Source organism: Mandrillus leucophaeus, unplaced genomic scaffold (assembly GCF_000951045.1).
Source record: "Mandrillus leucophaeus isolate KB7577 unplaced genomic scaffold, Mleu.le_1.0 Scaffold26, whole genome shotgun sequence".
Classification (NCBI taxonomy): Eukaryota; Metazoa; Chordata; class Mammalia; order Primates; family Cercopithecidae; genus Mandrillus; species Mandrillus leucophaeus.
Window position 1 is genome coordinate 4,880,736 of NW_012102698.1, and position 22,951 is coordinate 4,903,686.

The window sequence follows — 22,951 nt, forward strand, 5'->3', positions numbered from 1 at the left end:
GAGAGAAGGAGGTGGGAGGCAGAGAGAGAGAAGGAGGTGGGAGAGAGAGAGAGAGAGAAGGAGGTGGGAGGCAGAGAGAGAGGAGGAGGTGGGAGTGAAGGAGGCTGGTGTTCTCTGGACTTCCCTGGTTGAAGGAGGGAAGGGGTCATGGAGCCTCACCTGTCCCAGGGTAGCTGCAGGGACACTGGGGATGCCTTTTGCAGACATGTACTCGGATTCTGTTGTAAACAGGTGACCGGTAGCTTGGTTTGAGTAGAATGGTCACTTACCTTCTCTGAGATACTGAAATCAATTGGTATCTGAAATGTTGATCATTTAGTTTAATTTGTTGACGGGGCTCATTGCCTCCTAATAAAACAGGTGGAATGTGTTAAAGCACTGGGGAGGTTTGCTAACTTTTGTAAATCTTATTTCTCCTTGTCTCTTTTTTCATCAACAGAGGAATTACGGAAGTTGAGCTGGTCCGGAATCCCTAAGCCAGTGCGTCCAATGACGTGGAAGCTCCTCTCAGTAAGTCCCACCGCGCCGCCCATCAGCGCCTCCTTCCTGTGCACAGGGACTGCAGGCATCTGGCCTGAGTAGGGCCTGACAGCCACTGCCCACGGGTTTGCCCTGGCTTTGTTGCAGTGATAAAGGCCTTTGCTATGGCTAAACTGACATTTTCCATTCTTTGCTTAATTTTAAGCTTGGTTTGACAGGACTGGCAGAAAGCAAAGATAGATCATAATTACCAGAACGGTATTTTTTCCTCGGATTTTATTATTAGAAAATCTTTGTATGTTCCAGCCTGTGATATAGAAAGGTTTCAGCATAGATGGTTATTTCAACTCTGAGGAGTTGCAACAGGGAAATATGTTTTCAATTTGTTTGAGATATGCTGAAAACAAGGACATATGTTTGACCAAGGGTTTTTTTTTTTTTTTTTTTTGTAAGTATTAGTAGTGTTGTTAGGAAAAGAAGAAAATGGATGAGAGAAGCGGTTTGTGTTTCTTGGGTGGAGTGTGGAGTTCCAGCTGCCTCAGCTCTAGCGCTGAGCTGCCTGTCTGGAAGCGCTTTGGGAAAGGTTGGGGTAGGCGGTGGTGACCATCAGCACGCCCTCGTACTCTTAGCTCGGGCTTACCATTGCAAGTGAGTTTGGCCCTGCGGACCATTTCAGAACTGGTTATAGACAGTTTTCTTCTCTTTTCCTTTTTCATTATTTTTGGAGCTAAGTCAATAGTGTGCTCTAAGTGTTTACTCTAAATTGGGTCTGACTTTTAGTATTTAAAAGACTCTTCCTGGCTAATGAGTCTTAATAAATTTACAGCTTAGTACCTCATAATCCTAAATGCAGATGCAGCTCTGAACAGTGAATATTTATTAATTAAATATTCCTTGCAATTAAAATTAGACTTGCTGCGATTGCTTACGTTTTGGTTTTGTGCTTTTATATTTTAACCTAGTTTTCCAGTTTATATCCAGTTTTCTAAATGTCCCCTCAGGTAGGTTGCAAACTTCTCAGGTTAGTTTGTAGGAAGTTTTGATGATTTTCTGTTTGTTAAGGATGTGCCGTGTCTAGGTGGGAAGTCTCACGTGAGTTATTTTGTACTGTTCTTTCTCTTCTAGTTCTCAGCCTCCGCGGGTTATGGTTCCACTCCCCTAATGTGTGTAGCATAGGGGCTGATGTGGAAATGGACACTCTGGTTTCAGGGGACAGAGGAGCAGAGGGGGAGGTGACAGACAGCCCCACTTTGCTGGTTGTGGACAGGAGGGCAGGCGGGTGCAGGCGGAGTCTGAGCCAGGAATGCCGGTGAGGCAAGTGAGAGTGTGTGAACCCAGGAAATCTGAGACGGTCTCAGTTGGTTTAGAAAGTTTGTCTTGCCAAGGTTGAGGGTGCACTGGTGACACAGCCTCAGGAGGTCCTGGCGACACGTGCCCATAGTGGTCAGGGCACAGCTTGGTTTTATACACTTAGGGAGACACGAGACATTGATCAAAACATGTAAAAAGTGGCGAGGGAGCTTCCAGGTCACCGATAGGTGATCCACGAATGGTTACATTCTTTTGAGTTTCTGATAAACCTGTCCAAAGGAAGCAAATCAGATGTGCATCTGTCTCAGTGAGCAGAGGAGTGACTTTGAATAGAATGGGAGGCAGGTTTGCCCTGAGCAGTTTCCAGCTTGAGTTTTTTAGTGATCTTGGGGGCCCAAGTATTTTCCTTTCATAAGAGAAAGCCTGAGCATTCTCAGGGCTTTGTCGTATGAAAGGAAAGACACATGCAGTCCTTTAGCCATCATTCCTTGCAGGGTCCTTTGCTTGGGAGATGGAGATGAATTAGACACTAGCCTGCCATTAGGAGGAGGTCGGGTGCTGCAGACCTGTGGTGGGACAGTGGTGGTGGAGGCCGGGACTACATACTGTAGGTTGGACAGGACACAAGTATGAACCAGGGGGTGGAGGAGTACCACAGCGTGGGGGCAGTTTGGTGCTGAGGGTCAGCTTCTGCTAGGAGGGAACTTCACACCTGGGATCTGCAAGGCCATGGCAGGTGGGGAAGGAGGGGAGGATGTGGAGTCTTGCAGTCACAAGGCACAGAGATGAACATGGTGGTTCTTGGCCCTCTCTGGGCTTGGATTGACAGATGAGTAGAAAATAAATGTTAGGTCAGGGAGCAAAGCTTGTCCTTGCAAGTGTAGGATGCTAAGAAAGGGTTCATGAGGATGCCAGGTAAGTCTTCTTGGGGAAGGTGGCATCTTACGTGACGTCTCAAAAGGGATGTTAGTGTTCTGTCTGCTAGTGGGAAGTGGGGAGGCTGTAAGAGCTGGGGCACACAGTTGGGGTGGGACAAGCAGGAACATAGGCTGGGGTAGAGGGGCCCAAGAGGAGGACAGGTGACAGGTGCCCTACTGCCTTCCCTATCTCGCCCCATTGCTTGGGTTTTATCCTGAAGGATTTAAGCGGGGAGTGGTGAGCCTGTGTTTCTGGAAGAGAAAAGCCTTGAAAGAGCCATTGGTTGGTTCATTCTTTCATCCATTCTATTCATTCATTCCATTAATCCATTGCATTCATCCATTCATTCATCCATTAGCATTTATTGAGCACTCTGTGTTTTAGGCACTGTGTCCGGTGCTGGGAAATAGCAGGCAGGGAAGAAGACCAAGTTGTCCCCCTGGGACCCGCAGAACAGATGGTAGATGGTCTGTCTTTTTCTCTTACCCTCTCCAGCCCCAAGAGACCTAGGCCACATGGAGACAGAGCCCATTCTCTCAGGATCTTATTCCCGTGCTCCCAGTGCACTGCTGCCCTGTGTCTGTCCCTGGCTGAGCGCTTGCCCTGCATCAGACCATGCATTCAGAGGTTCTTGCGGACAGGCGTGTGGGCAGGCAACTCCGGGACCCGGCTGTTCTTGCCCAGTGTCTGGCTTGGAGGAGCAGTGCTGGTGTAAGGGGAGGCTGCTCCTGGCGGGCTCTTGGGAGGGGACTAGAGCTGGGACAGGAAGAACTGGGAAGCGACAGGGAAGGGAGTTGAGGGGCCAAAGGCTACAGGGGTGGGGTAAGAGGACTCTCGCAACTAGAGTAGGGAGCAAGTGTTGGTTCTTTTTCCGGGAACAAGTGCTCACTGTGCATTTGCCACGCTCCATGCCCTGTGTTGGTGAGCGCTGATGCCATCCAGCTTGTTGGTGAGCACTGATGCCATCCAGCTCTCCAGGCTGTCATGCTGCACCGTGGCTCTGGGCCTTCTGTAAGAGTAGAGATTTGGGGAGCACAGTGCACGATGCCAGTCACCCATCCCCGAGTCAGCACATGTTGCTCACACATCTGCCCTCAGCCAGGCCCTCTGCAGGTGCTGGGGTTACAAGAACATCTGGGACAATGGTGGGGACTGGGAACTCAGCAGGGAAGGGGTCTCCCCAATCAAGGATGCCTCTGTATCATTCCCTGAATACCCTGGCTTCCAGTTCAACTGTCCTGGGAGCTTTTCCCAATCCTTGTGTCCGGGCCCATGAAGCAAATTGGAATCTCTAGGGTGGACTCAGGCGCCAGGCTGTTGACTGACTCCGGCATGCTGCGAACCATGCAGTCCACAGAGTGCCACCCTGCGGCTAGGCGGGGGATGGGAGGCGAGGGTGCGGGAGGTTCAGGCCTGCCCTCTTCACCTGTGGGTTTCCATTCTGGTCACATGTTAGTATCACCTGGGGAGCTCAGGAAATCCTGTTACCTGGGTTCTTGGGGGTTCTCATGTGTGCCCAGGGTTGGAGACGGCTGCTCTAGGACACTCAGGCTCCAGTGGGACAGGGTGGGGTATACATGAGCCACCTGGGAAGCAGGTCATTGAAAGTTATGCGCTATGCCTGCCACTGCAGGCAGCACACACCTGGGCTGAGGAACCTGGGCAGGAGAACCCGCCTGGGGCGTTGGAGGCCCGCGTGGGAGGAGAGAGGCTGAGTGAGACTCGCTGAGAGCCATGAGCATGTCGTCTGGGAGGGCTCGGGTGAGTAGGGTAAGATGGGAGGGGTTTATCCCAGTCCGAGAGTCCGTCCAGGATCCAGAGGTTAACAGTTACACCCAGAATTGAGAATTTATCATTTGTCCAGCTTAAAAAGGCAGATAACCAAAGCTGTGCTTGAATGGGAACCTATTTCACGGTCTGGCACACTAATGACTCTTTTTCATTGTGTTTATGATTTGTAATTAACATGATTCTAGTAGCCTTATTTTTAATTGATGAGTGGGCAGTGCCACTTCAATGAAGAACGATGAGAAACATGACTTGTCTTTTTTGAAAAACTAACATCTAGTCTAGAACATACCGTTCAGCCACAAGTAATACTACTTAATGTTTACATTTTATGCAAGCAGGGTAGTAACTTTTTAAAAATTACTGCTATCGAGAATCATATTTCTGGCTCTTTTTAAAATAAGTATTTCAGAAACATGGCACAAAAACTAATTAAACATTGAACATTTGCATTAGTGAGTCTAATGGTTAAAAATGATGAGTGAAGCTCCAGTATTATCTTTCTTTCTGCAGTGTATTGAGGTAGGTTTGCATATGAACACAGTGGGAGGGAACAATTTGATTTTGGTGTCACCGGGACAATTTAGATATAAGTATATGCATGCATTGTTTTACATTTATGATTAGTGTTTTTATAGCATGCTAATACAGCAATTAAGTTTTCTGTAGTTCTGTCATTTAAAATTCATTGCATACTTGAATGTATTTCATTTGCATAATTTCTAGTCTTGCTTAATTATTGAAAGGCCTCAAACTTGCATATGTGTTTTCCTGTAGGGATGGGAGTGTCAGGAGCTTACGTAGGGTTTTTATTGCCTGTGTTCTGATCATGACGTACTTGCCTTTTAGAATTTGTGTTTCAAGTTAAGTTTAAAATTTGGGGAGTGGGAAGTGTTTCTGAGAGCCCACTTTGTGGCCACTGAATGCAGTTGATGTCAGGCTGCCTACACCACGGCCTCGCTGACCACCCCTGGTGGCCCACCCTGCCCTGTGTTGAAGGCCGGGCTCCTTCCCTGGCACGCAGGCCTCTCTCTCCTGGCAGCTGCACATGGCTTCACCCCCATCATTGGCCAGGCTGTTTCCGACCTTGCCCCGGGCCAACCCACACACATTTCCCTGTGTCCTCCGTGCTCTGTCTCTCCCCACCTCTGTCTTCTCTACTATCAAAACCAAACCCAGAAGTGTGTGCTTGTTCTTACTTGTCCCAAGTGAGTGCACGCGTCTTTCTCCCCAAGTGTCAGGGCCGTGGCCCCCTTTGGGTCTGACAGAATCGCTGCACGTCGTGATCACTTGTGCACTCAGCGAGAAAGGACTGAGGGTCCCTTGTGGGGCAAACAGCGTTCCAAGCCCTCGGACGAACATTCCGCCCTTGTGGACCTCACATTTTGGTGGGAGAAGACAAACATTACACCGAGAAGTAGATTTGATGTGCTGTGGAAGGTGAGGAGTGCTTGGGGAAAGGCCTGGGATCAGCTTGGTGGGATGGTGAGGGCTGAGGAGGGGAAGGGACTGTTGAAGCAGGTGGGTAGCGGTCAGGGTGGGCCACACTGAGGAGCTGACTTTGAGTGAGGACTTAGAGGAGCTTGGGAGGCAGCTGTGCAGGCGCCTGGGGGTGCATTCCTGTCTGGTTCATTCTTTGGAGAGGGCTTACCTGTTCCCTCACTGTGTTCCCCATTGGGGAGTAGTGCCCACAGGTGATGAGGAGGGAGAACAGTAGGTAACAGGAAGCAGTACCGTGGGCTCCTCCCGCAGCCGGGGAGGTGGAGACTGAGAGGGTGCTCTTGTGGAAAGGCGCTGCCGGCCCTGCACAGACTGAGAGCAGCGGACAGTGGCTGTCCTCGAAAGGGCAGCCAGTCAACAGCCTGGGCTCGGTGACCCCTGTGGTCTGTTGCAGCTCAGCTCTGCCACCGTGGCCCAGAGCAGCCACAGGGAATCCGTATGGAGGAAGTCACACAGCTGTGTTCCCATAACACTTTACTTACAAAAGTCGGTGGGCAGGATTGGCTGGTGGTCAGTTCGCTGACCCCTGTTCTAGGTGAAATTGGTCCCAGCAGAGGAACGGTACGTTCAGAGAGAGGCACCGAGGCAGAAGAGGTGTGGCATTTAAGGAATATTTAAGCAGCATAGTAAAAGTGGGAGGGGCCACGGTGAGTGATGAGTGTCGGCCTCTTGGTCAGAGAAGCAGGAAGGGCCAGGCCCGCAGGAACCGTCAGCCTAGGCAGGGCTTGGGCTTTTATGCTGAGCATGATTAGAAGCAATTGGAAGTTTTTCAGGGTGGTGGTGTTAAAATGATGGGATTTTCACAGGGTCTCTGTGGCCAGAGTGTAGAGAAAGGACCGTGGGGTCTGTGTCCACCCACTGATGGACAGTCCCCCATGAGCCTGGCGAGTCTTCAGCGTCTCTATATCCAGGGCTGAGCAGCGGGTGGGAGAGTGGCTGGGGCTGGGTGAATGAATGTTGTTGTGTGTGTATCTGTGGGCGGCTCTCAGCCTGCGGATTTGTCCCCAGGTCTTTGGAGACTTGGGATCACATGGCTCTCCTGAGCAGTGTGGGACCTCAGGTCAGGAGCTGGGGCTTGGCTTCAGTTTGCCTTTGTGTCCGTGTGACTCTGGGCATGTTAACCACATTTCCTGAGCCCGTCTCCTTGTCTGTAGATAGGGACAGTAACAGCCTTCTGTGATTAGTGGGATTAAAGCAGCACTGTGTGAAGCACGAAGCCTGGTGAGGACCCAGCCCTTCCTTAGTTCACCTACGGGTATGGCAATTTTGGGACAAAGAAAAGGAAGTAATCTTCTGTAATTGTTATTGCCAAGAGACAGACAGGCTTGAAATAACAATGAGGTGAAGATGGGTCTGGATGAAGCCCTTGACTCTGAGAGGGTTATCTGTGAAGCTGACTTTAACTTGAAGTAGAAGCTGGTTTCACTCAGGTCTGGCCGTCACCCCGGCCTTGTAATTTTATGCCTTCCCATCACTGGGGGCAGGGCTGGATGCCCAACAGAAGGAGCTCTGCGTCTGGCAATCCGCCAGCACATCCCAGTGAAAGAGGCCTGATTCTGGAGGTGCTCAGGTGGGGGGGACGTTAACCACCCGGAAGGCACTGCAGGACCATGCCTGGCACTTCCGTGCATACTCGGGGCTGGTTATTCTTTTTGTCATTGTTAGAATTTTTTTGCTTTTGTTTTTGGAGCGGAGTCTCGCTCTGTCACCCAGGCTGGAGTGCAGTGGTGTGATCTCAGCTCACTGCAAGCTCCGCCTCCCAGGTTCACGCGATTCTACTGCCTCAACTTCCCGAGTAGCTGGGACTACAGGCACCCGCCACCATGCCTGGCTAATTTTTTGTATTTTTATTAGAGATGGGGTTTCACCGTGTTAGCCAGGATGGTTTTGATCTCCTGACCTCGTGCCCACCTTGGCCTCCCAAAGTGCTGGAATTACAGGCGTGAGCCACCACGCCTGGCCAGTCAGTGTTAGAATCATGCAAAGCAATACGCTCTTTGGAATACTACTGTTGCCTCATTTTATGGGAAAATAGATGCCAGATGGGAATAATGGCCACACCTTTGCTCCATCATGAGGACTCTGAGTGTCTCCCTCTGGAGTGCATCTTGGCAGCTAGACTGTTCTGTGCCCCTCTCCAGAATACCGTAATTCACCGAGCGATTGTTTTCTGGAGAGAGTGTTCTCCCCTCCGGCACCTCCTCCCATTGGGTTGGGGATGCGTTTGACACGCGTGTAACCAGGCTGTTGGGTTGTGACCCACTGCCCTTTCTGCCAGGGCTACTTGGAAATCACGCATGATGAACCTTGAAGGTATCCGGTATTCCTCTGAGCTAAAAGTTCATTGTAGGAAGTTTACTTCAGGAAGTAATTGACATTTTTAGCTGATGTATGTTTTAGAATACTGGACAATTAGAAATAATCAAAATACTCACAAACTGGGGAAAGGTGACATAGAAGTGCGTATGATGGAAGCCAGTGTCGCCTACCAGATGGATGTTTTAGAACAGGGTGGGCAAATGTTTTCAGTTAAGGCCTAGATAGTAAATATTTGAGCCTGTGGACCGTGTGGTCTCTTGTAGCCACTCCACTCTGCTGCGATAGGGCAAAAGCAGCCACACACAGCACATACACAGATGGGCTGTGCCCTGTCCAGCAAAATTTTATTTACAGAAATAGGTGATGGGCCTTAGTTTGCTGATTCCTGTTGTAGAACAGGACTTCATGACAGTGGGAATATGGTCATGATTTTAAAGGGAAAGGACCAGTCATAAAAGATTCATAAACTGGGCTACATTAAAGTTAGGAACTTCTCTTCATCAAAGACGTCATTAATAAGGTGAAAAGGCAAGTCACAGAAGGAGGCTGTTTACAGCAGGGCTCACATGTGTACTATCTAGATATGAACGCCTGTGAGTCAGAAAGGAGGAGGCAGATGGCCTCACAGGAGAGACTAATACATCTGTACTCACACTTCACAGATGCAGACACCCAACGGCATCCCTTTGTCTCCTGGGAAATTCAGATGAAAACGAAATGGAGCTTGATAGCTACCACTGCAAAGCCATCTGAAAGGCTGATGCGAAAAGGTTCCAGTGTCAAGTGTTGGCAAGGATGTAGGACATTGGGAATTTGCATACACTTCTGACGGGAGTAGAATCACTTTGAAAATCCTTTAGCAAAGTCTTTCAGAGGTATGCAAACCTAGCAGGCCCACTCCCAGGTATACACTTAACAGAAATGCGTAGCATGTACCGTAAAAGGGAGCTTCAAGAAATTTTAAAGCAAAAACTGGAAACAGCACAAATGTGTGTTAACAGAATGGATTTCACGCACGGCCGTGTTACGCAGCAGTGGAGGAAGGAACTACTGTGACGCGTTATAACGTGAATGAGTTTTCAAGTGTAACGCTGAATGCAAACAACCAGACAGAAAAAATGCCACTTAGGAGGGGAGGAGGTAAGGGACGGTGACTGAGAGGCCTGCTAAGACGGTGATGGTCTGACTTTTACCTGGGTGGTGTTGACAGGTGTGTTCAGTTTGTGATAATTCACACACGATTTTGGGGTATGCGTTTATATAAGAATGCTGTACTTCAGTAAGCATTTATTAAAAAGAAGTTTCAGTGGTGTGATCCTAATGTGTTAACACGAGTGTGCCTGAGTGTAATTTATAATGTAGAATAGAGGCCAGTGGAAACTTGAGAATGGAAGGAAGGCCAGTGCTCGCACAGCTGAAGTCTGGCTTCATGCTCGAGGCCTGGACTCTGAGTCCCGCTCTCCTTCAGGTCAGCTTTTCCTGATGGACCTGCAGCTTGTGATTCTCCCCTCCCGTCTGAGGGTGGCCGCTGCAACTCCACACTTTCCACATTCACTTTTGTTCACAGCAGCAGCCAAGGAAAGCCCTGGCTTGGCTCCTATCCCCGTGTTGGGCCACCTCTCCACCCCCGAACTGTCAGTCATGGTGACTGGGGGATGGCTTAGCCGTGTAGCTTAGCCCGGTGGAGACCTCTCCTGAAGGAAGAGGCTCCTCATCCGGACCGCAAGGGTTGGGCAGAGGGAGATATGGCACCCAGAGCAGCTTCAGGGCTCTGTTCCAGCAAGGATGAGTAGTTGTTTGGTGGCTAACACAGTGATGTCTACTACAGATGTGGAAGCACTTTCAAAGGCAGAAAGCGCCATCCGGGATGTATTTGTTCATGCAGTCACTCGTTCATATGTGATTCACCCCGTGAAAGCTTGTGTGCCCGCCATCTGGTTGGCACCATGAGGGGCTGGTCCTGAGTGAACTTCCTCCTAGAGGCTGCTGGAGGGCTGGATGACCAGCCCTGCCTCGTGGGAAAAGTGACTACTGACCAGGAGCCTGGTCAGACCTCATGGGAGAAGTGACCACTGGAGACACTTGAGGGATGAGAAAGACGTGGCCAGGCACAGCAGTAAGACTGCCAGGAAAAAAAACAAGGAGAAAAACTTTTTCTTTTTTTTTTGAGACGGAGTCTTGCTCTGTCACCCAGGCTGGAGTGCAGTGGCATGATCTCGGCTCACTGTAACTTCTCCCTCCCGGGTTCAAGTGATTCTCCTGCCACAGCCTCCTGAGTACCTGGGATTACAGGCACGCATCAGCACACCTGGCTAGTAGAGACTGGTTTTTAGTAGAGACGGATTTCTACTAAAAACTGGCTGGTTTTTGATAGAGACGGATTTCACCATAATGGCCAGGCTGGTCTCGAACTCCTGACCTCGTGATCTGCCCGCCTCAGCCTCCCAAAGTGCTGGGATTATGGGCGTGAGCCACTGCATCTGGCTGAAAATCTTTTTTAGATAAGATACAAGAACACTAATTATAAAAGAAAAACTATCAACTGGACTTCATGAAACTTTAAGACCTTATCTGTTTGAGACATAAAAGCAAGCCATAGGCTAGGGAGAGGAATGACAGTACATACAAAGAAAAGAGAGATTTGTATCTAGAGTGTGTACAGAGCTCATCGAGCTCAGTAATAAGTTGACACACAAGCTGGGTAAAAGCTGGGCCAAAGATTTGAACAGATACTTCGCTAAAGAAGAGATGCGATGGCTCCATGAAATCTCTCTTCTTTATCATTAATCATGATGGAAACGAAATTAAAACCACACCCAAAAGCATGGCTGATAGTTGGATTCACAATACCAGGTGTTGGGAAGGCTATGTAGCATCTGGAATTCTCATACATTGCTGGTGAGAATGTAAAGGAGAGTAATTTCTTTGGAAAAAGAGCTCACGGTTTCTTAGAAAACTAAGCATATCCCAGTGTTATGGCTCAGTAACTCGACTCCTAGGTATTTAACCATGAAAACCCAAAGCTTCTGCCCACGAAAATCCTGTGCAGGAATATAACAAACCCCCAACTGGAAACAACCCAAATGCTCATTGACAGGTGAATCTTTAACAAACTGGCGGATCAATTCAAGGGATGCAGCTAGAAAAAGGAAATCACAGCTGATTCATGTAACTTGGATCCGTCTCGGAAGGCGCTGTGCTGCCGAGTGAAGGAAAAGCTCACACAAAGCGCAGGTCCTGAGTGACTGCATTTCTGGGGAGTCCTAGGGCAGCGTCAGCCATGCACAGTGAGGAGGTGAGCACCTCGCCGGCCAGGGTTGGGATGGATTGCAGAGGGTACTGGGAAGTCTATGGGGGCAGGGGGATGGAAGTGTGTATCTTCCTTGGAGTAGTAGTTACATAGCTGGAAGCCCTTGTCAAAAGCCACCAAACTGATTGCTTAAAATGAGCGCATCTTATTTTATAAATTAGAATTGGCCATTTATATCTGGGGGTTTTGCATCTGCAGATTCAACCAATTGTGCATCGAAAATACTTGGAAAAAAAAGGCCGGGCGTGGTGGCTCACGCCTGTAATCCCGGCACTTTGGGAGGCCGAGGCGGGTGAAGAACGAGGTCAAGAGATCGAGACCATCCTGGACAACATGATGAAACCCTGTCTCTACTAAAAATACAAAAATTAGCTGGGCATGGTGGTGGGTGCCTGCAATCCCAGCTACTCGGGAGGCTGAGGCAGGAGAATCACTTGAACCTGGGGGGCGGACGTTGTGGGGAACCAAGATCATGCCACTGCACTCCAGCCTGGTGACAGAGCAAGACTGTCTCAAAAAAAAAAAAAAAAAAAGTAACAGTGCAACAAAAGATAATATAAATAAAAAACAACAGTATTATAACAATTACTTACGTAGCATTTACCTTGTGTCAGGTGTCATAAGTCATCTAGAGATTATTTATTCAGGCAGATGTGCATAGGTTACACGCAAATACTGCAGCATTTTATATAAGGGTCTTGCATAGCTAAGAATTTTGGTATTCTTGGCTGGGCGCGGTGGCTCAAGCCTGTAATCCCAGCACTTTGGGAGGCCAAGACGGGCGGATCACGAGATCAGGAGATCGAGACCGTCCTGGCTAACCCGGTGAAACCCCGTCTCTACTAAAAAAATACAAAAAACTAGCTGGGTGAGGTGGCGGGCACCTGTAGTCCCAGCTCCTCGGGAGGCTGAGGCAGAAGAATGGTGTAAACCCGGGAGGCAGAGCTTGCAGTGAGCTGAGATCCGGCCACTGCACTCCAGCCTGGGTGACAGAGCGAGACTCTGTCTCAAAAAAAAAAAAAAAAAAAGAATTTTGGTATTCCAAAATTCCAATACTTAGGGACAACTATATATTGTCAATAATGTCAAGTTAAAAAGTAGAAATAAGGCAACAGAAAACATGAAATCCCAGGCAGTCTGGCCCAGGAATCAGGCTCTTCATGACCTCCTTGTGCTGCCTGGCCCTTTCTGACTTCAGGTCCCCTTTACGTACTGGTGCTGCGGCTGCCACAGGCCCATGAGTCTTTGAAGATGGCACATTTGCATAAGTGACGGTACATACACACGTATGTGTATATGTGCATGCATGTATACATGTATGTGTGTGTGTGTGTGTGTGCGTGGTTGCTGTTAGACTGTTCAGACTTTGGAATCCTTTCTGGTGTATGAGACCTCTAGAGAAGGGCTTGTTTAATCTTGCAGCCCTGCTGTAGAAGAACCTTGGGCCCACCTGCTGCAGAGCCTGTGGGACTCTCATCTGGCTGAGTGGAGAGGGCCTGCACCGGGAGGCTGGGGACGCAGGCCCGGGCCGCTTCCTCAGTGCTGTCAGGAGTGGCGCTTGCGTTGTGTGGAGCTGGCTGAACTTCGCTGTGTGTGTTTCATTTTTCCCAATTTATGCTCCTCTCTGTGTCAGATTTCAGAATGCCAAGCTCAGGTAGGATGCAAGCCTTTTTATTTCTCACTTCTAACAGGGACTCCATGCATTAGCTATAACCATGTATATTTTTTGTTTTTTTTATTTCTCACCCAGGGTTACCTTCCTGCCAACGTAGACCGGAGACCAGCCACTCTCCAGAGAAAACAAAAAGAATACTTTGCATTTATTGAGCACTATTACGATTCTAGGAACGACGAAGTTCACCAGGACACATACAGGCAGGTGGGGATCCTTTCTCTTTTTCGTATGTTGCCTGAAGTACTTTGTTTGGTGTGATTTATGGGAGGAAATGTTTTATGAAAACCGTGTGGAGTTGGTCAGAGTTAAAGATGCAGGTCCCTGATTAGCTCTCAGAGTTTTATTTTCTAATAAGTACATTTTAAAACAAATAATGGCAGATTTCCTCTGATAGTACTATCTTGCTTGTCTTCAGTTCCCTCTACAAGAGGAAAAAGAGTATTTTAAATTGAGGTTACAAAATAAATGCCTGGGATTCCTGAGACCAGCCTTGGTGTGATGGTGGGAGTTTGTATCACAGTGAGCTGCCGTCTGGTGATCAAAGGTCATTCCTAAAGGCCCAGCCCAGGCATTTAGCTGGATGGCACGGGGACAGAGAGGTTGCTTGGGACTTCACTGGCGCTGGGCTCTTTGGTCCGGTTAGGGATGTGATACCAGCCCAGGAAAGGTATATTCATCAGCTTCGTTTTGCAGGGGACACACTTCAGACCATAGCGGAAGGTGTAGCCAAGTTACCATTTTGCGATTTAGTTTAATATAAAGTGTGTCTAATGATGGTTTCTTAGTCAGTTGACAGATGATGTACGTAATGGGAAAATACTTAAAATTGATTTATGATTCACACTACACTCAGAATTTGCTGTTAGAATAGCTCTTTGAGGACTTTATAGTTCTCACTCTCTTTGTAATATGTGAAAGGTCAAAATGGTAGCTCTTAATTGGCATCATTGGCTTAGCTATCTGAAATCAGCTTGTGGGTTTCCTGATGCATGGCAGGAGTGTTTCCCTCTGCAAACCCTGCTTCTAGGTGGAGGAGCTTTGCCACGTTTTCTCTCTCAGACGTGGGATAGCTACAGTTCTTTGGTAGTTGGTTTTATCTGTAAAAAAAAAAAAAAAAAAAAAAAAAGGCCAAATATACACCTTACCTCTGTTACGTAATAAAAGATTCTTTAAGTTAAATGCCTTCCTGGACGGCATCTTCCAAGATGGATGGGACACAGGGCTGCAGGAGGAAAAGTGACTTAGGAGTGAGGCTGTGGCAAAGCGGCCACCTCCATTTCCTTCCAGGCCGGAGCTGCCTGTGGCCCGTCTTGCCTTCTGTCCCACACCAGGGCCCCTGGGCCTCACTGGGCCGCCACCCAGTTACTCTGGGAAACAGATTTGATACACAGATTACTTTGGATTGGCTTAAGGAAATATTAGCTTACCTGGCCTCCTTTGCCACTCCACTGGTTTTAGGAAATTGATAAATTTGGCATTATTTTGAACCCGTTTTTTAATGCATTTTAATTTCAGAAAAGATTTCAAAAGGATGACACTAGCATCTATCTGCGAGTTTTACCAAGCAGAATTCTGTTATGAGTTTTTGAAGAGAAAGTTAATTACGAACAGGTTGCATACATCTTTATTTAGTTACTGTGATAGGTAATAAAAAGATTCCAGATTATTGTGAATTCCCAGACTATTTCTACATTAATACAGATGAGACATGCATCTGGCAACGTGGTAGTTTTTCCTGTCTGCCTGGTGCTTTGAAGCCTCTTGGAACTGTGCCTTCTGCGTTCTCGCCATCGCCATTTCAGGCAGAGCTGGGCCCAGTGGGGGTTTGGACACCCTGGTTTCTCCTTTACATCCACTTAGGTGTTTGACCTGTGGACTGAGCCCGACCGGTCGTCTGACCCGCAGTGGGCAGTGCCGCCCCTGCACACTGGTAGAGGGAGCAGGATGGGGGTGGTCTCGGCAGGGTCCCCACTCGCTTTCCATCCTTTCTTCATTTGATTTTTATGTGCTCGCTCTTCTGCTGAAGATGTTATGTCAGAGCCCCATGGAGTCAGAGTTAAACGTTCATCTGGTCTGTCTGTTCCTCCCTCAGTCAGCTCTCTTGTGGCCTTTTTCTGACTTGCCCAGTTCTGTGTATGATGGGAGGCCGGCGGCATGGAAGGAGGGATGCATAGAGCCCCACGTGCCCAGCCTTGTGGAGGACCGCCTGTCTAACGTTGGAGCCTCTCCTGACAGTGAGGATGATGGCACGGGTCGGGTCTGGTGGGCGCCGCCTCGTCTGCTTAATAAATGTGTGACAGGTGCTCCTTTGTAAGGGGCGCTGTGCTGGCCCTGGTCGTGCAGAGGTGGCTCAGACCTGGTTCATGCCCTGCAGGAGCTTACGCTGTTCATGCCGGGACAGATGTGTGTCCACACAAGTGTAACTGTATGGGAGAGCAGTTAGGCCTCCAGGACACCCTGACAAGAGACCTGGACCCTTGTCCCTGCTGGCACCTGGGCTCCTGCATGGGGCCAGCTGCAGTCCTTTGGCCCTGCCTGTCTGGATAGAGTAGTGCTGCTTCTGCCTCCTCCTTCTCATCCTCCTCTTCCTCCTGCTCTTCCTCCCCTTCCTCCTCCTCCCCTTCCTCCTCCTCCTGTTCTTCCTCCCCTTCCTCCTGTTCTTCCTCCCCTTCCTCCTCCTCCTCGGCAGTGCTGCTGCTGGCAGACCTCCTTTGGCACGCATCACAGATGTGTGTTTACCTCAGCTTATTCCATTTGGCTGTTGACTCACAGTCTTACTTGATGTTCACCAGTAACCTTTTGAGATACTTGGAGCAGGCATTTTGTAGACAAGGAAACTGAGGCCTGGCCACAGTGTGATAAGTGGCAGAGTGATGGTGTCCCAGCCTCCTGGGTGTTACAGTCCTCTGTGGAGATGTGCAAGGATGGGGTGAAATGAAACGCAATCGTAGCATCTCCCTTGGCATTAAAATTTGCCTGTTTCCCTCAGCCCATTGGCGCCATTGTCCTGGATAAACGGGAGCGTGGGCTGGTGTGAGATGTTCACGTGGGATGCTGGGAGCCAGCCTGTGATGCCAGCCCAAGCTCACAACACTCTTGTTTGGTTGCTTCTTGAAGCCACAAGTGTCCCCCTCTGCAGTGTTGGGGACTTTATTATGACTGTCATGTCAGATGGTGGCCAAGCAGGAACCAGCCGACACTAACAGAGGCTTTCAAATGCTTCCTTTGAAAAATGTTCTAGATTCCCCCAGGACTTCATAAAGTGGAGAAAAATGTGGCCTCTGTCCAAGAAGAAGCTGTCACAGCCGAAAACGTGTAAACTATTGATGTACTTGAATTGCTCTCTGTGTCAGAGGCTGAAAATCGATGTTTACTAATTGCTGTGGCTGATGTACTAAGCGGCCGAGGCCTGCTCTGTTCCTAATCACGCCGCAGTGGCTGCTGGATGGGGTCAGTGTTAAGCAAGCCTGTTGCCTAGGACTGGGCAAGCTGTTCGGAAAGAATAGACTTTGGTGCCTCCTTCAGGGGAGAAGGCGGTAACAGAGACCAAGAATCCTCAAGGAGAGAGCAGGGTAGAGGTGGGGAAGGACTTCCCTCAGTGTTGCGGTTTTAATCATAACGCTTGCAATGATGTTTGTTGTCACGTAACACAAATGTCTTTTCTCCTGCTTCTCCAGATCCACATAGACATCCCTCGCATGAGCCCTGAAGCGTTGATCCTGCAGCCCAAGGTGACGGAGGTAAGACGCTCTTGCCGTGAGGCAGTTCCCCTTGTTGGGAGTGGCTGATGCCCGCTGTGCTAACCAGACAGGGGTGCAGCCGGAGGTGCTTGCCCAGAAGCAAGGTTGCTGTGGCGAACTGCCAGTGCGTCTGGCCCTTGTGGACACAGTTGCTGACAGGAATCTTATTTGTTCTTTGAATGTTTTTACTGTATAATATTGACACACAGCAAGCAAGGTATGTAATACACATGTGTGGATGTATGCACTCATGGTCCACCACCAGACTGAGGAACCAGAACCCCCCAGTGCTGCCCAGTGACACTCAGGCCTGACCCAGAGCACTGAGGCTGCTTATGTATCCCCCACCCCCTGCAACCCCCTTCCTGGATGACGCTTTCTTGCCTTTTACGTTTTCGATTCTTTGTGACTTTCATTCATGGGACAGTAGGAACACAATGTATTCATTTAATTTGGGTCTTTCGGAGCTGCATCACTCTTTGTGTAGTCTGGTCTCTGCCTCTTGTTTTTTTCCTTTATTTATTTAGAGACAGAGGCTTGCTCTGTCTCACAGGCTGGAGTGCAGTGGTGTGATCTCAGCTCACTGCAGCCTCCACCTCCTGGGTTCAGGTGATTCTTTTGCCTTAGCCTCCCTGGGCTGGGATTACAGGCACCCACCACTGTACCTAACTAATTTTTGTATTTTCTGTAGAGATGGGGATTTGCTGTGTTGGCCAGGCTGGTCTCCAACTCCTGATCTCAAGTGCTCTGCCCTCCTTGGCCTCCCAAAATGCTGGGATTACAGGTGTGAGCGATGGCACCCGGCCTCTCTCATTGTTTTCTAAGATTCAGCGAATCTGTTGTATGTAGCTGTATAATGGTTTGTTATTTAAATATTCCACACTCTCCTTCGCCTTCTTCCTGTTGGACATTTGGGTTGTTTCTGATGTTTTGCTGTTAGGAAGGGTGTTATCTGGAGCCTTCACGTACATTTATGCAGGTGCTCACAGGTAAGGTTTCTCTAAGGCGTTTACAAAGCAGTACAATTATTGCATCAGTGGGTGTGGTGTGTGCCTGTTGTACCTTCAAAATAATGTCCACACACTTCCCAGACGACCTCTACCAACGCATCTCCCCTCTGCAGCGTGTGAGCGTTCCCTCCGCGCGCCGCACTTCTTTGCCAGTTCTTCATGCCGCGGACTTCTTGTTTTTGTTGCTCTGGTGGATATTCCTACTGGAGTCCTCAGTTCGTTTCTCTGGTTGCTCTCAGAGTTAAGGATCTCTGTATATTTACGGATGTCTTCTGTCTTCCCCCTTCTGCAAAATGTTCCTGCCTTTTGCGCATTTTTCTTTTGGTTTGTTGATTCACTCTTTCATGAGTTGTTGATCTTCACATGGGAAGAATTCTGATTCTTTGTCAGTTTGTATGTTGCAAAGATCTTCTGCCCCCTGCAGCTTTTCTCTTCCTTTTTTTCCTGGTGGATCTTGATGATCAGAAGTTGTGAGCTTTAGTGTGGTTGAACTTCACAGTCTCTTTTGGTGAGCACTGGTTCGCGCTTTATCTGAAGAACCTTTTTCTACACATGAAGGTGTCTGCCCAGATTTTCATCCACAAGTTTTGCTTTTCAAGTTTCGTGTTCAGTTCATCTGCAGTTGATGGCTGTGTGATGGGAGGTAGGAATCTGTTTAATTTCCTCCTGGGACAGCGGCAGGCCCCATACTGTTGTTGGGTCCAGCTCGTCTCCCGTATTTGCGACGTCACTCCTGTTTTCTGTCACTACCACATTCATATAGATCTGTGTTGTGTGTTTTTTGTTTTTGGTCCCAGTATTTAGGGAGTCTTCCCTTCATATTGCACCTTGCAAGTAATTTAGCTTCATGAAGTCCTCCTACCTGGTGGGGGCGCACACCGCCCAGTAGTTTCCTCTTCACCGTGGATGGCCAGTGCCACCCCTTGCTCTTCCACACACGTCTCAGAGTCGGTTTGCCAAGGTCTTTCACTTGGTTTTTGTTTTTGAGGTCTGTTTGGTTTATGACTGGAATTGCATGGAATCTTTCTGTTGCATGGAAAGTTAGGGGTCAGAAAAGACAATTTTCAGTTTGGGAGAATGGATAGCTTTATGAAATTAAATATTTATTTTCGTGAACGTGCTCGTTCCTCTTTTAAAAGTCATTTTTAATGCTTTTCAGTGAAGCTTTTGAATTTTCCCCATGAAGGGCCTTGTACATGTGTTACCTACCAATGGAGGGTGTCCAGGTTCTTGATGCTTTGAATAAAGAATTGGACAAAATGCACAAAGCAAGGAAAGAATGAAGCAACGAAAGCAGAGAGTTATTGAAAATGAAAGCACACTCCTCAGTCAGTAGTGGACCTGAGCAAGCAGCTCAAGGGCCTGGTAGCTGAATTTTCTGGGGTTTAAATACCCTCTAGAGGTTTCCCATTGGTTACTTGGTGTACACCCTATGTAAATGAAGTAGTGGCCAACGATCAGTCTGATTGGTTGCAGAAAGCAACCAATGAGAGGCTGAAGTGAAGTTATAAAACACCCTATGCAAACGTCTGATTGGTTGCAGAAAGTGACGAATCGGAGGCTGAAGTCACAAAGTTACACTTCTGTGCAGATGAAGACTTGGCCTGGGACCAATCAGAGATACTTTCAGTATTTCATCTGCCACGCAGAAAAAGGGTGGATTGTGAAGGGAGTAGCCTCTGGTCCTTTTGTTACCTGGGCACGGAAAGTTTTTTTTTTTTTTTTTTTTTTTTTTTTTTTTTTTTAGTTCTAGGAAGCTAGTGTGAATTGGCCTTAGGTTACCTGCCTCCAGACCCTGTTCTCCTGCCTCACATATTTTATTAGATTTATTCTTAGTTATCACATTTTTTCTTGTTATAGTAAATGTTATCTCTTTAAAGCTGAATTTTTTTATCGTTTGAAATATTTTGTTTTGCATGTTGATTGCTTCAGTAAATGCACTTTTAAACTTTGACATTTCTTGTCTGTGCAGTAAATCTGTTAAAAAACAACTCAGGATTGTTAAAGCAAAAGTACTTACAGATTGTAGAATACAAAAAGAGAAAATTAGTATCCAGCGGAAGGAGCCATTATGAGACGCTTCTCTTTGATTGTCCTTTTTAGTAATTGTGCTTATCGTACCTGGAAAATGAAATAATTTATTATAATCTCCTTTTTACTTATGATTTTAAAAATGGGAAATAGAGCCTGCCACAGGATCTTTGGTTTATTCTCATTTATTTTTTCCTGCCACTTGCCACATTCTTTGTGCGGCTGACCTCTCGGCCCCTTGGTCTCAGAGTGTGGACCCTGAGTCACTACTGCTAGTGGTAGCAATTGGCAATTGGTCCTCTTGTCTCTGACCCCCGTGAGCCTCTAGCTGTTGGTTTGGAAAGCTTCCCCTGTCAATTGAGAAAAAATGATGAGACAATTCTCGATCATTTTAGGAGGTTTGTTTGCCAAAGTTAAGGAAGCACGCCTGGGATTCAGGTCTATGTTTTCTCCGACGATGATTTTCAGGGCTCCAAATTTAAAGGGGACAGGGCCGGATATTGAGAAGTGCACAATTTTCATGTAAGAGGGAGATAGAGAAAAACAGTCATTCATGCCTTTGTCTGGCTCAGTGAATCTGCATTTTTTTTTTTAAACGTAAAATGACATAGACAATGGAGCAGAGGGAAGATGCAGGGAGTCTGCATGTTACATAAGATAACCTAGACACAATGGGGCGGGGGAACAATCAGATATGCATTTGTGTCTGGTGGGCCGGGGGAGACTGCACCTGTAAACATAAGCTGTCCATTTACACTGCCGTGGTAAAATGTTTGCAGAAGCACCTTAAAAGGTCTTGCAGCTCACTAGGAATTTCCTTGTGGGCAAAATATGGGGGAGGCCTGTAGCTTCATCTTGTAGCCTTCTTATTTTGGAACCAAAAGGGGAAGGGAGGTTTGCGTTGCCCAGTTCCCAGCTTGACTTTTCCCTTTGGCTCAATGAGTTTGAGATTTCAAGATTCAGTTTCCTTTCACGCCCTCGGCAGTGGGTCTTGCTCGGCTCCCACGTGCTCCCACTGGGGGGTGCTGATCCTGTCCAGGTCCCAGCTCAGCAAGGCTTGGCAGAGTGGATCAACTTGGAGGGTAGATGAGCTTCTGGGAGAGCCAGGCTCCTGCAGGCTGGCAGAGTGTGAAGAGTGGGTAACCTGAGCACAGCCTTGTGTGTGTGGGGAAACTGAATGATGCGCAAGGGGCTTTAGGAAAGTATTGAAATGTTTGTCTTGGCCGGGCGTGGTGGCTCACGCCTGTAATCCCAGCACTTCGAGAGGCCAAGGCAAGCAGATCACCTGAGGTCAGGAGTTCAAGACCAGCCTGGCCAACATGGCGAAACCTTGTCTCTATGAAAAATTAAAAAATTAGCCAGGCGTAGTGGGGTGTACCTGTAGTCCCAGCTACTTGGGAGGCTGAGGCAGGAGAATTGCTTGAACCCAGGAGGTGGAGGCTGCAGTGAGCTGAGGTGGTGCCCCTGCAGTCCAGCCTGGGTGACAGAGCAGTACTTTGTCTCAAAAAAAAAAAGTTTGTCTTGTGTTGGCCAGTAGAAAAAACATTGAGTTATGGTTTCTGGCATTGTAGAGGTTAGATTTGAATACATCTGCAAGTGATGGCAAATCCCTAATTATGGTGCCTTCACAGGACAGAACTCGATTACTGTCTCCAGTACGAGGTCATTGTCAGCAAATTGTTTGTTCCTCTGTGTGCTTGTCTTTGACCTCGTGGTCCAGGGCGGGTGGCCTAGCACTCTTCATCACATTTGCCTTCCACTAGCAGGGCTAATAAGACATGCGTAGAGAAGGCCGTACCCCCACTTTAAAGGTGTGTCCCAGGAGCTGCGCATAGCACTTCGGCTTGTTTCTTACTGGCTGTGACTTAGCCTGTCATCCGAAGTGACATGGTTGTATAGTTAGCTGTATGGATCAGGGAAAATGTAACTTTGATTTTTTTAGTTATGTGCTCCCCTAAAGTTTGGGCTTCTAGTAGGAAGAAGGATTTCTGCCGTAAGCATCCCTCCAGCCACCTACATCTGTGGAAACTGACTTACCCATTCCACAGGTGATGGTCAGGTCCACGGTGATCAGTTGCTACTTTCCTTCTCTTCCTCCTTTTCTCTTTCCCTTTCTCTTTCTCTCCCTCTGGTCAGCTTTAGCGAGCTCTAATAAAATCCACCCATTTTAGGTTTATAATTGGATGTTTTGACAGCTGTGAGTTGTTTTGTTTGTTTGTTTGTTTTGAGACGGAGCCTTGCTCTGTTGCCCAGGCTGCTGGAGTGCAGTGGCGCGATCTCGGCTCACTGCAACCTCCGCCTCCTGGGTTCAAGCGATTCCCGTGCCTCAGCCTCCCAAGTAGCTGGGATTACAGGCACCCCCCACCATGTCCAGCTAATTTTTGTATTTTCAGTAGAGACGAGGTTTCACCATCTTGGTCAGGCCGGTCTTGAACTCCTGATCTCAAGATCCACCAGCCTCGGCCTCCCAAAGTGCTGGGATTACAGGTTTGAGTAACCACGCCCAGCTTGACAGCTGTGTTTATAGGTGTGTACCAACCCCCTAATATGTGATACAGAACATTTCCGTCACTCTGCGAGGTTCCCCGTCGCTTTGTGTCAGTCTCCTCTCCCACCCTTGCCCTTGACAACTGCTGATCTTCTGTCTGCCTCTAGAGTCCTGCTCTTTTGTAGAATTTCATATAAATGGAATCGTACAAACTGTAGACTTCAGTCTGTGTCGTCTTTTACTTGGCATCGTGTTTTTGAGGTTCGTACCTGCTGTTGCAAGTATCAGTAGTTCATTGCCTTTTCCTGCTGAGTAGTATTCCCGGATGGCCATACCACAGTGTGTGTGTCTGTGCACCAGTTGACGGACACTGGAGTTCTT

The 22,951-nt window shown here is 48.1% G+C and overlaps 1 protein-coding gene across 3 annotated transcripts in view; it reads left to right on the forward strand.

The window, feature by feature from the left end:
• TBC1D22A (TBC1 domain family, member 22A) overlaps positions 1-22,951 on the forward strand; it is a 472,727-nt gene that overhangs the window by 124,518 nt on the left and 325,258 nt on the right. For all 3 annotated transcript variants that reach the window (XM_011984056.1, XM_011984058.1, XM_011984057.1), the window contains 3 exons: positions 440-510; positions 13,377-13,505; positions 16,979-17,041. In XM_011984056.1, the coding sequence (XP_011839446.1) occupies positions 440-510; positions 13,377-13,505; positions 16,979-17,041 (263 nt within the window). The remainder of the gene's footprint in view (positions 1-439; positions 511-13,376; positions 13,506-16,978; positions 17,042-22,951) is intronic.